Here is a 12280-nt window from a genome sequence, read left to right on the forward strand (position 1 = left end):
GAGGCTGAGGCAGGAGAATCACTTGAACCCAGGAGGCGGAGGTTGCAGTGAGCCGAGATCACTCCACTGCACTCCAGCCAGGGTGACAGAGCAAGACTCTGTCTCAAAAAAAAAAAAAAAAAAAAAAAAAAGTAAAAATCTTAGGAAAACAACCTATGCACACGCAGCAAGGGCATAGGGCCCCCTGCAGACTGGCTCTAATTATGTGGGGAAAGTCATTTAATCTTAGAGCCATAGCGCTTTGAGATTAAGTAATTTGCTCAAAGCCTAAATGGAAATAGCACCACCTATTTCAAAGTAGGGCTTGAATTCAAAGGAGATACAGCTCTTGAAACAAACTAGAGTTTTCTGTCTCCACTGGTGAGAAGCCTTGTTTAGAGATGACCAAAGGCTGGCACTGCTTTTCATTAAAGTAGCTAGTTTCAGCTTCCTCTCTCATGCTCACCCTCCTGCAGTCTGAAGGAAGTTTCCAAATAATCTCATTTAGAAAGAATAGCATGTACACTGGCCAGTTAGGATATCCCAGGACACACAGGAGGAGCAACACGAAACGCTCATTTTTGGGAAAAAAAAGTGTTATAATTTGAAATTTAAAAAAATACAAGTCTTGGGAAATTAGAGGAGACCAAAGTGATAGAAACCTGGAGGGACTTTTCACAAATGCCAACTTTTGGTTTGTGCCTTTCCCATATTTTATTAAATTCATGTTTAAAAAAAAATCACGGCAACATTATCAAAGACAATCTATGTACAAACATTTTACAAAAGAGAACATTACCAATATCAGTGGTAGCAAGGGCAAGCTGAAGAATAAAAAGACTGAGTTTCTGCGCAGTGTCTGTTCTCAAAGACATCTAAACTGCGTTCAGGCAGCTGAAACAGGCTTCTTTCCCGGTGACAAGCATATGTGGTCGGTAATACAAAAACGATGGTAAATGAGGCTACTACACAGGCCTAATTAACAAACTCCTCTTCTGGTTGGGTAGGCCATTACACAAGTGGAACTCATCAAATAACTTAAACCCAAGATGGCAACAACGCTGTTTCCCATCTAAACTCATTTAAGCCTTCACAATGCCACAATGGATTCCGTCACTTGCAAACGATGCCGGCTGGTCACACAGACACTTGCTTTTTACACATAACGCTGCGCCATCCCTTCCTTCACTGTCTCAGTGAGGTTTCTTGTTGTTGGATCGAAAGGGGAGACATTTCAGAAATGCTTCCTTCAAGACAGAAGTGAGAAAGAAAGGCGACCTTGAGGCCAGGATCTATTAAACTCGGTGTGTGCGCAAAGCGGAGGGGGAAGGCCAGAATTTGAAAGGATAAACGTCTCTTTGGCACCCACCGAGAATCAGGAAACGTGACTCACTTGGGTGTGGGACGATACAGAAATCCGGGACCCCACCCCATCCCCTGCCCCGCCGGGTACCTACAAGCTCGGTTCCTTTCTCAACTCCCCGAGTTCCTTGATCTCTACCTTCTTGTACTTCCCCGACTTTCTCCGGTTGGTGATCACCAGGACGACCACGCCGGCGACGAGGGCCACCACGACCACCACGATGACCGCGATGAGGCCGGCGGTGAGGCGCTTCATGGAAAACTTCGGGGGCTTCTCATCCAGGTAGTAGATGAGTGTGCGCTCCACCTGCAGGGGCTCGCCGCGCACGCGCAAGTCCAGACCACCGCGGCCCTGGAACAGAGACTCGCCCTTGATGTCCCTCTCGAAGTAGTAGGCGGCATCGCCGATGTCCACGTCGCCGGCGATTTTCTGCGACGTGTTCTGCTGCAGCTCGATCTGGATGGTGGGCTGCGTATAGTGCACGGCCGCCACGAACTTGGGGTGCAGACGATAGCGCTCGCGGAAGAGCCGCCGCAGCTCGGCGTCCAGGTCAGAGTGGTTGAAGGCGCCGGCGGCGGGGCGGTGGCGCAGGTCGATGAGGATGTGGTGGGTGCGCACCAGCTCCTCGCAGCGCAGGCTCAGGTCGCCCTTGTCCGTGCGGCGCACGCCCACCGAGTTCACGCACCAGCACACCGACGTCTGGTTGCACTGGCGCGCCTTGAAGCGGCCCTCGGGGTCGCAGTCGGGGTCGTAGAGTCCGTCGTTGTCCACGAGCGCGTGTTCGCTCGGCCGCACCAGCGTGCGCGCGCTCTTGGGGGAGTTCATGCGCGCCTTGAGCAACAGACACTTGGAGGTCAGTGTGGAGCAGTCGACCGCCACGCCCGAGCCCAGCGCGCGGCACTGGCAGCGGCCGCCGGGGCCGTCGGGGCTGCACACGGTCATCTTGTTGGTGGGACACGTGCAGTTGTCCTGCGCGGTCGTGTGGCCGGTCACCACCACCAGCAGCAGCAGCAGCCGCAGCGGTGGTGGCGCGAGCCCGGGCCCCCGAGCCATGCTGGGGCGGAGGAGCGCGGACCGGACGCGGGCGGATGAGGCGCGGGGGTTCGGCGGGGCTCGGGCTCCGGAGTCCGGGACAGTCTGCGGGCGTCTGGCGCTCGGCCGCTCCTTCTGGCTCTTATACTCTGCCCGACCTGCCCGTCTGGTTCCGCCACCGACGTCCCCACTGGTATTTGGGTGACACATCCCGCCCCCCTCCCCGTCCCACGGAAGGCCCAGCCGGCCCTGTGCCGCCCGCGATAGGATCAGAGCAGGGGGAGCTGCTCCCGCCTCCTCCGGACCGAAAGCCGGGGAGGGGAAAACCGATACTCACCTGCAGGCTGCTGGGGACCCGCCCTCGGCGCGGCCTCCCGCTCCAAACCTGACGCGTCCGGGCCGCTCTCCGGCAGAAAGTCTAAAGAGTTCCATTGCCAAGTGTGGCTCGCGACTGTCGCGCTCTCCCCTACCCCGACTCCTTCCTTTTCGTTCTTTCCCAGCCCCTAGCCCTCCCTTAAGTTCTCTCACTTCCTGTCTTCCTTGTCCGGTTCTCACATTAGCACACATTTATATAGTTTACAGTTCACAAACATTATCTCATCCTCACACCAGTCCTGACAGGTAGGGACTATCAGACCCATTTTATAGGTGATGCTAATGAGGCTTCAAGACCTGAAGTCACACAGCTATCAACTTCCTCATATTCCTGAGAGGGGTCTTTGGCACCCTGCCTGGCAGTGATGAGACCTTAAAATAAAATGTTTGTGGACAGGAAGTGGCGCAGAATCTGAAGGGAAGTTAGGGAGGCAATTCTGTTACTCACCATATCAAGGGTAAAACACAGGTATCCTGGCGTCCAAAGGGTTAAAAGTTCTGTTAAGCACTAATTTTCTGGCGAGCGCGCACACACACACACATACACAGGCATGCACGCACATAATATTTGTGTGCGCTGACTATAAAGAGGCAAACAGGAACAAATTCTTAAAGAGCCAGCAAGACTGAGTTTTTTGTACAATTTTTGATTCTAACACAGCAAATCATTGCGTTTCTTTTTCTGTATCCCACGTGAGTAGCTGAACTGTGTAAATAATGACAGAATGGAGCCTGTGAGAAATTGCTTGTCTGCCACTGTGTGGCTACTTTCATGGCACAGAGGGGTTGCAGTCTCTTTTTGAGTCATTGAGAAAGTCCAGAGTTTCAAAGCTGTGGTAAAATTAACAATCATTAGCAAGCTATAATTATTCCCAGGTCTGCCATCAAAGCACATTTTATATGTTCAGCATTTAATGTGCACCACCAGTCGTGCAAGGGTGTTGTTTAGCAGATGAAAGCCAGCTGGGCCTCTGTCCCATTAATTTTCACACAATTCCTGAGGCAGGAAGATTGAAATATAATATTCTGCCTTGACAGAGGAAGCAGAGATGTGTGAGGGACAATTTCTTATCCACAAACACCAGGAATTGTGGGATAGTCCTCTACCGTCTATCCCCACTGTCTCTGTTCAGGTCTTCCTTGGACAAATATCCGAGTCAGGTTCAAGTTTTTTTGTCCCCCTCTCGGACCTCTGTCCACCCTGCATCCAAGAAGCTTTTCTAAATTACAAGTCTGTGCCCACCTCCTCTCTGCTAAGTTCAGAGTGAGGGGGTGCTCTCGGCTCTCCAGATAAAATTCATGTTTCTTATATTAGCCCATAAGATCATTCTTATATGATGTTATAGGCAAACTACGTCTCTGTGCCTTAGTTTTGCATCTGTAAAATGGGGATAATAAAAGTATCTACCTTACAAGGTAGGTGTGGTAATTAATGTAGGTAAACTGCTTTGAAGAGTATCTGTTCTAACAGTATCTGCACATAGTAAGCAACGGATAGATGTTAGCTGCAGTCATTTGTCGTCATTATCATCATCATCGTCGTCATCGTGCTTCTGCTAACCTCTCCAGCACTCTATATGTTTTCAAGTCTTTGCAAAGTCACCTACCTGGAGTCTCCCTTTCTTTATTTAGTGCATAGTTGTGTTTTTCTACTCCGCTCTTGAGTCACCTCCAAGAAGCCTTCCCTGATAAGGTCCTCCCTGTTACACTCAGGGATATACCTCTCCTCTATTCTTTCTTAATCTTAGACATACTGAAATCTCAACATTAACTTTCCTGGGTTTTTGTCCTCCCACCTGTAAAATGGGCAAAATAGAGTCTATTTCATAGATTATGCTGAGAACCAGACACAAAGAAGTGAGATAGTAGGTGCCAAAGCTTTGTAAACGCTAAGACTGTAAAAATGTTAGATTTCACTTTTATTTCTAAAATATATGTATCCTCTTCTCACTTTTCCAGATATTGACTAGGTAGCCACAATCCTCTATAACTAGCAGAGTTCTCCATTTGTCATTTCACCAGCTCCCAGGCTGGCAACAGGAAAGCTGATGAGAGAGGGTTCTCAGGGCTGAGGAATTTGTGTGATGGTGTCATTGACTACCAAGCTAGGACAGCCCCAAATGGGTGTGCATCACTGGGGCCAGGCTCTGAGGCCTCCAAGCCTTTGTTTCTTCCAATTATATTTGGTACTGAGAGGACAGAAATAGAAGCGACCCAGACTCAATATCTTCTGGGGAAGTTAGAGTAAGTCAAAGATGCCCTCCTAATCCCCCCCACTCCACTTGCTTAAATTCTGTGGTTCTGCCAGGCTTCCCCCAACAGCATGCAAACACCACAATGAGTTTATTACATAAACACAGTCTCAGCTGTGATTCTTCCTTTTCTCTTCGTCCTTTTTCTGCTAAGTTCTGCAAAATAGCATGTATTAGCCTTATCTGTTTATCTTTTTTTTTTTTTTTTTGAGATGGAGTTTCACTCTTGTTACCCAGGCTGGAGTGCAGTGGCATGATCTCGGCTCACTGCAACCTCCGCCTCCTGGGTTCAAACAATTCTCCTGCCTCAGCCTCCCAAGTAGCTGAGATTACAGGTGCTCGCCACCGTGCCCAGCTAATTTTTGTATTTTTAGTAGAGATGGGGTTTCACCATGTTGGCCAGGCTGGTCTCAAACTTCTGAACTCAGATGATCTGCCTGCCTTGGCCTCCCAAAGTGCTGGGATTACAGCTGTGAGCCATCAACGCTTGGCCTGTATTTTTTTAAATTTTAATTTTAAAATATTTAACAAAAGCATTTCAGGCTTGTCGAGTGTTTATGAGGGATAGGAAGCACATCTAAGCACTGTATGCAGCACCAGCACCAGCATATATTAGGCACTAAGTAATGTTTATTGGATTAACACCGACTTGTGCCCAGAATGTTTCAGTATCAATATATTCTCCTAGGAGTTGTCACGTGGACAGTTTCAGTACTTCTCTCCTTATCTAAGTCTCACCACCTGCCCCAACCATGAATCTCTGTCCTTATCCTAACCCACCCTCCAAACACCCAATTTCAAGGAAGATGGGTAATGATGCCTTTATTGTCACTTTTGCATGATCCTTAACTTTTGTCAGCCTTGTGCCTGTAGGGATGAGGGATATGATCTGAGGACGCCAAGAGCATTCAAAGATTCTGTAAGCAATGTATAATGTAGTTGAAAGAAAATGGACTTTGGATCCAGTGAGACTTAGGCTCCAGTTCTGGCTTCACACCACTCACTGCTATGTGTTTTTGAGCAAGCTGTTTCAGCACTCTGCCCTTCAGTTTCCTTAACTGTAAAATGGGGGTAATAGGGCCTACATTGCAACAATGCCTGTGAAAAAGGTGATTTCCCACCTTGTAATTAAGAACATGTTTTTCCCCACTGAACTTCACACTTCAGCTCTTCTTGCGCTCTTTGATAAACTCTTGGTGATTATCTGATTCTCCTTGGTATAAGGCCGATACTAGCATGTGACTTTTATATTAAAGGGTATGATATATAAAAACAAAACATAAAAATAAAACTGTTTTAGTAATTAAAAATAAACAGCACTTACCATCGAGAATTATTTTAATGATTCCAGATAAACAATATAAGATACTCAACATAGTGTTTGGCATGTGCTAAGAAGAATAATCTTAGCTATTATTATCAGCCGTCTCAGGAATGTGAAGATGCTTTAAGATCATTAAAGGGTTCTTCACAAGGCCGGTGATTATGGGGATTGCTGAAGATCAAGTCCAGGGAGCTGGGTGCTAGGCAGGAGAGCTGCCCAAAAGCCCCCATCATTTCCTGACCTCCAGGACGCAATATGAAGAGTGTCTATATACAAATAGTGTTTTAGTATATTTGCTCCCATTACCTTCTGGGATCCCTACAACACCTCTGGGGGTTAGGCAGGGAAGATATTATTATCCTTATTTTACAGATGTGGAAATAAAGGCCTTGGGAGGGGAGGGGAGGGATTTGCCCATGGTCACATGCTTATAAAAGGTGAGGCCAGGCCTGGAATCCAGGTCTCCTGACTGCAAATGTATACAGAAGTTAACAGATGGAATTAACAAGGGGTTGAAAGAGGTTACAGATTCATCTCATGTTTCTCAGGTTCTGTTTTACTTTTCATTCTTTCCCTTAGTTGTATAAATATTTTTAGGAAGTTCTGGTTTCAGGAAGAATGATTAAATAATTTATTTTGTAGGACACAAATGTGAGCCCACATCTGAAAACCCTGATGCCCAGCGCTATGCAGGGAGGAGTCCTCACTCTTCTTTCTGGCCTGACCACCATTGGCGTCAGCCTCTTTTAAGGAGCACCTTTTGAGACAGTGGGCAGTGCTGGAGGGTCAGTCAGAGTTTCCCTTTTTTTTTCAGGGGGAGTTTGCATTCCTAGGAGAAGCAGGTAACTCTTCAGCCAGAATACCGATAGTGTAGAGAGAGAAGTTGGCTGTGGTGATTATTAGTTCAGGCTGGAGGAAGAAAGCCCCAAGAAACAGAACATAGAAAAAGAAGTCCGACAGGGTCCAGAGGGTAGACATGTGGAGAAAAGATTAACAAGGGGTACACAACTTAACTTCAGTGTTTCATTTCTTTAAAAACGTGACTTAAGTAAAATGCTAGGAATCAAGAGCTAGGGAATGGGCATACTCTCCATATTTTCTTCTTTGCTTAAAATGTTTATAACTTAAAAATTCACCTCAATTCCTCAAAGTAAGTTTTGGAGGAACTGTTTCGGGGTAATATTTTCTGGTTTTGCTTCCACTTATCTTTTTCTCCATTTCTGTTGTTAAGTTTATTAATATAAGCTGCCATTTTTTGATCATTGTCTTATAAATTCCCTGTAATTCCCCCGCAACCCTACAAAATAATTACTCGTGTCCCCATTCACCTGATCAGGAAGTTGAGGCTTAAGGTCACAGTTAGAAATGAGTCCAGGACGGATTCAAGCCCAGGTCTGGTGACTGGGACATTTTTCCGTGGCACAGTTTAGTCTCTCGCTGATGGGTCTTAAATAACGAGAGAGGTCAAGGATATTCAGCTGGTAAACTGGGTATGGTTTGGGCCCTGGCTACTTGGGGTATTTTGATCTTTTCACTTTTCTGAGAAGACAACGCGTTTCTGTTTGCGCTTGCTCATTTGGGTGGGGCCTTCTCAACTTCTTTCAGGAGAGGTTGCCTGTGATGTGTACAGTTCTGCTGGGTTTTTGTGGTTCATCTGGATTTGAAAAGTGACCACAGTTTCACCTTACAAGTGTGTGTCATGGTTTCATTTCAGAATCCTACCCATAATCATCTCTTTGTGATGTCCTTGTTCTGAATTGCAAACCATAAATGGCCTCCTTCTCATTCTGGTCTCTTTTTCTAGGGGCAGCTGGCTTCTTCTCTAAGGGCTTTACACTCTGGGGAAAGCCAGTAAAACACCCAATGACTTTCTTAATTTCACTGGGCCCAGCAGCTTCTGGAGAGATTTGGCAACAAATGAAGAGGGATTGGGAAATCTTCTCCCTACATTCCTGAGGCAGCCACACTGCTCGAACCCCACACTGATGAATCATGGTGCTTCCTTTCCCAGAGCTGGCCCGGTGATGTGTGATGCCTTGTTAAGGGGGTGTGGAGGTGTTTGCTGTTTTTACCCACTTCCAGCTGTCCTCTAGGTAAGGGCAAGTGATGAGAGGTCTTAAGTGGGCTGCTGCCACTGACAAATCTGTCTGCCTTTCTGGACAGTCCTGAGCCAAGTGATGCTCCTTAGAGTTATCAAAAGGGGTCTTAGAGGACATGTATTCCAGTCTCCCTCCCAAAGAGAGGTATCTCAGAATGCTAAATAGCTGCTTATAGGCTACCTGTGATGATGAAACATCCTTCCCTCCCCACAGGACAACCCATTCCAGTCCCAAGCAGCTCTACTAAGAAGTTCATCATAATAATTAGGAAAATTCAGTGCCTCTGTAATTTTCACAAGCTGATCTAAATTTCTACTCTTGGAGCAAGAAAGAGGAAGTAATTTTCCCCTTTCACTCCCTGGTTCCTCAGGAATTTGAAACCAGTTCTCCTGTTCCCAGTCTGTCTTCTTTCCTGCTCTCTCACAGCCTCTTCTGTTGCCTTTCTCTAGTGGAATGTCCCTATCCCATCATCCTTCCTCCTGGCCAGCCTCACACCCTGAGTGGTGGCAGGCACCATCTCTGCCAGTGGCCCAGCCCAGCAAATGGCATTACAAGAGATAACCAGAAGAGGATTCTAGGGAAGCTTTGAGGAGGTTTTACTCCTCTTGTCTTGCCTCTCTACTCCCTTGTCTAGGAAGGCAGGAATAACCCCAACAGTCCCTTACCTATCTACCAATTTCCTCTTTCCTAAGAACAGATGGTTTCTGGGCAATACTTACAACAAATATATACAATGTATTAGAGGGCCTATTACCAGCCAGCAACTCAGTATGTGTTACCTCTATCCTTATAGCATCTAGTGGGGGTGGGTTTTGTTATTCTCACTTTACAGGAAACAGGCAGAAGGAATAATAAGGAAGCAGGCAGAAGGGCACTTGTCTAAGAATATATAAATAGTAAATGGCAGAGCTGGAATTCATATTCTCTTCTAAACATAGTTTGGAGACAGGATCTTTCTCTGTTGCCCAGGCTAGAGTGAGGTGGTGCAATCATAGCTCAGTGCAGCTCCAAACGCCTGAGCTCAAGTGATCCTCCCACCTCAGCCTCAAGTATCTGGGATTCCAGGTATGTGCCACTGTACCCAGCTCACAATCTTTTTTGTCTGGTTCTGAGATGACACTTTTTCTGTGACATCATGCTGTTATAGACCGTCTAAATTTCCTGAACCCAAATGTTTAAAACTCCAGCACAATAGTGTAGAAGTTCACTGGTATACAAGTTCAAATTATACCCTAACCTCTCTTACTCCTGCTGAATCAGAACATCAAACATAGCCTCTTAAGAGAATCTAAGTAAGGATATGTCTTTGATTTTATCCAACAACTTACTATCTTTAGATTGTAAGGATAGTAGTAAGTTTTGCTATCTTCCCTTTTTGGAAGACAAACAAATATGGACACTGTGCAGATGAATACAGTACAGCCTAGTGCAGGTGAATTTTGTTTTGTTTTCTTTTGTCCAAAGCAAGAAAGCAGGAAAGAACCTTCCAGTGCCCCTGGTAGAAGACGCTCTCCTTAGCTCTTGTGCTGCCCCTCTCACAGGCATCAGTACCCGAGCTCCCTCCCTGGCATGGCTTACCCTTCTGCTCCTCCCTGGCCCTGTTTCTGTCCATCTCGAGACATCTCCAGTCACATCAGTCCAGGGCTGAGTGTGCTGAGGGGCTCGACTCCGCTCCTACTCTCAGTGGTTATGAGTCATAAGACTCACACCGGGGATGGAAGTAGAGGCGAGGAGGAGTGGGAGAGAGGAAAAGTTCAGAAGTCTAGAAGAATGAGGCAGGCAGGAAAGAGGAGACTTCATTGTTCTCTAATTCTGGGATGTGTGGGCCCAAGACAAAGGGCAAGAAAGTCCTTGTTGTTCCTCTGGCCTTAGTGGGATGTAAGAAACTGGATTTATTTCTTCAGATTCATGTGAGAAGTCCTGGCTCTGTCAGCCGTTCTTCAACTAGCATCTTTCAAAGCATGACTGATGGGAAAATGGGGACTGCCCTGAAAGGCTTCTCCAGGATCATGGGAGGCCGCCAATTGGAAAGTACCAGAAACCAACACAACTAAATTGCTCAGCACTGTGAACCTCTTTCTCCACCCACACTACTGGTTTTTCATATACCTTCCAACCTTCTATTCATCCATCTCTTCAGGCAGGCAGGCCGGCAGGCATCCTCACTGAGTTTCTCCCAGGTGATAGGCCTGTACTGGGCTGAAGGGTACAATGGCAAATAACATCTAACCACTGGTTCCAAGGAGCTTATAGTCCACACAGCAACTACCGCCTCGTGGGGGCTTAGTATATATTTGTTGAATAAATATCATGGAAACATATGAATTACTACAATAAGGATTTATAAACCACACCTCCTGTTCCTTCCCACTAATACAGATGATTTATCTAGAGCTGCAGGATACATCAGTAGAAAAACCTCACTGGCTCTTAAGCTTGTCTGTTTTTCTCATTTTTTTTTTAAAGCAATGAGTATGTACTAATTTGGAGGTGGAAGAAAATACAATCCAATAGACACCATTTGCACTGTAAAAGGCATCGGAAATAAATAACATTTGGGCAGAAAAGACAACTCAAGAGATAGCACATGAGGAAAAAAATCCAAATAACCAACATCGAAGAATGTTAAGGATGAAGACAGCCTTCCAAGAAAGCTGGTCCAGTAGTTCTAATCTGTTTTGAGTCACAGAATCCGTGTCTAAAGACAGTGATAGATCCTCTCTTCAAATAAATGCAACTGTGCACAAAGACACTATATTTTGTACAGATTCCAGTGTCACAGATTTCCTGAAATTCGTATCAAGGACCTTCCTGACCTCAGTTTAAGATCTCTGATGGAACTCATCACCTTCATCTCACTTAACAGGCACAGTGACATGACTTGTTCAAGATCATTCAGCCAGTTAGTGAAAACATTAGGCAGTTTGGTCTCACGAAAGAACTCAGAAACTAGTTGCCTGAGTTCAAATTCTGCCTTTGCTATTTACTAGTGATTTGACCTCAATAAATCATATAACATCCCCCTGCCTCTATTTGCTCATCTGTAAAATGGGGATAATTATAGTTAACCTACTTCACAGGGTTATCGTGAGGATTAGGAGTTAATCTATGTTTAAAAAAAAAGTTGGAGCGGGGGTTGGTTAGTAAACTATTTAGTTAAAGGCTAGATAAACAATTTAGCCTTTGTGTGCTAAGGATCAAAATTCAAGATGGTACTGGGTGCAGTGACTCGTGTCTGTAATCCCAGCAGTTTGGGAGGCTGTGACGAGCGGTAGCTTGAGCCCAGGAGTTTGAGACCAGCCAGGGCAACATGGCAAAACCCCATCTCTACAAAAACTTTAAAATTTGTTGGGTGTGGTTTTACATGCCTGCAGACCCAGCTACTTGGGAAGCTGAGGTGGGAGGATCACTTAACCCCAACAGGTCAAGGCTGTAGTGAGCCATGTTGGCACCACTGTACTCCAGCCTGGGTGACAAGACCCTATCTAAAAATAATAAATAAAAAATAAAAAAATAAAAAAAATTAAGATAATTGTGAAGTACTTATATAACTATTTAACAATGCAAACAACATCTCGGCTGGGCTCGATGGCTCACACCTGTAATCCTAGCACTTTGGGAGGCCAAGGAGGGTGGATCACCTGAGCTCAGGAGTTTGAAACCAGCATGGACAACATGACAAAATCCCACCTTTACAAAAAATCCAAAAATTAGCCCAGCCAGGTGGCATGTGCCTGTAGTCCCAGCTACTTGGGAGGGTGAGATGGGAGGTTGGCTTGAGCCCAGAAGGCGGAGGTTGCAGTGAGCTGAGATTGTGATTGTGGCACTACAGTCCAGCCCAGGTGACACAGCCAGA

At 46.1% G+C, this 12280-nt stretch overlaps 1 protein-coding gene across 1 annotated transcript; it reads right to left on the reverse strand.

Annotated features, from left to right (window-relative positions):
- Positions 1–668: 668 nt before the first annotated feature.
- TACSTD2 (tumor associated calcium signal transducer 2) lies at positions 669–2491 on the reverse strand. Its single transcript, XM_012442823.2, has one exon. The coding sequence runs from the start codon at positions 2393–2395 to the stop codon at positions 1433–1435; it is 963 nt and encodes a 320-aa protein (XP_012298246.2). The 5' UTR covers positions 2396–2491; the 3' UTR covers positions 669–1432.
- Positions 2492–12280: the final 9789 nt, after the last annotated feature.

Source organism: Aotus nancymaae, unplaced genomic scaffold, assembly GCF_030222135.1.
Source record: "Aotus nancymaae isolate 86718 unplaced genomic scaffold, 86718_ANA_hifiasm-v0.15.2.pri h1tg000007l, whole genome shotgun sequence".
NCBI classification, from domain to species: Eukaryota; Metazoa; Chordata; class Mammalia; order Primates; family Aotidae; genus Aotus; species Aotus nancymaae.

What these genes read in the sequence shown, in the direction of transcription:
- TACSTD2 (XM_012442823.2), bottom strand. Translation starts at nt 2,395, where the DNA reads ATGGCTCGGGGGCCCGGGCTCGCGCCACCACCGCTGCGGCTGCTGCTG.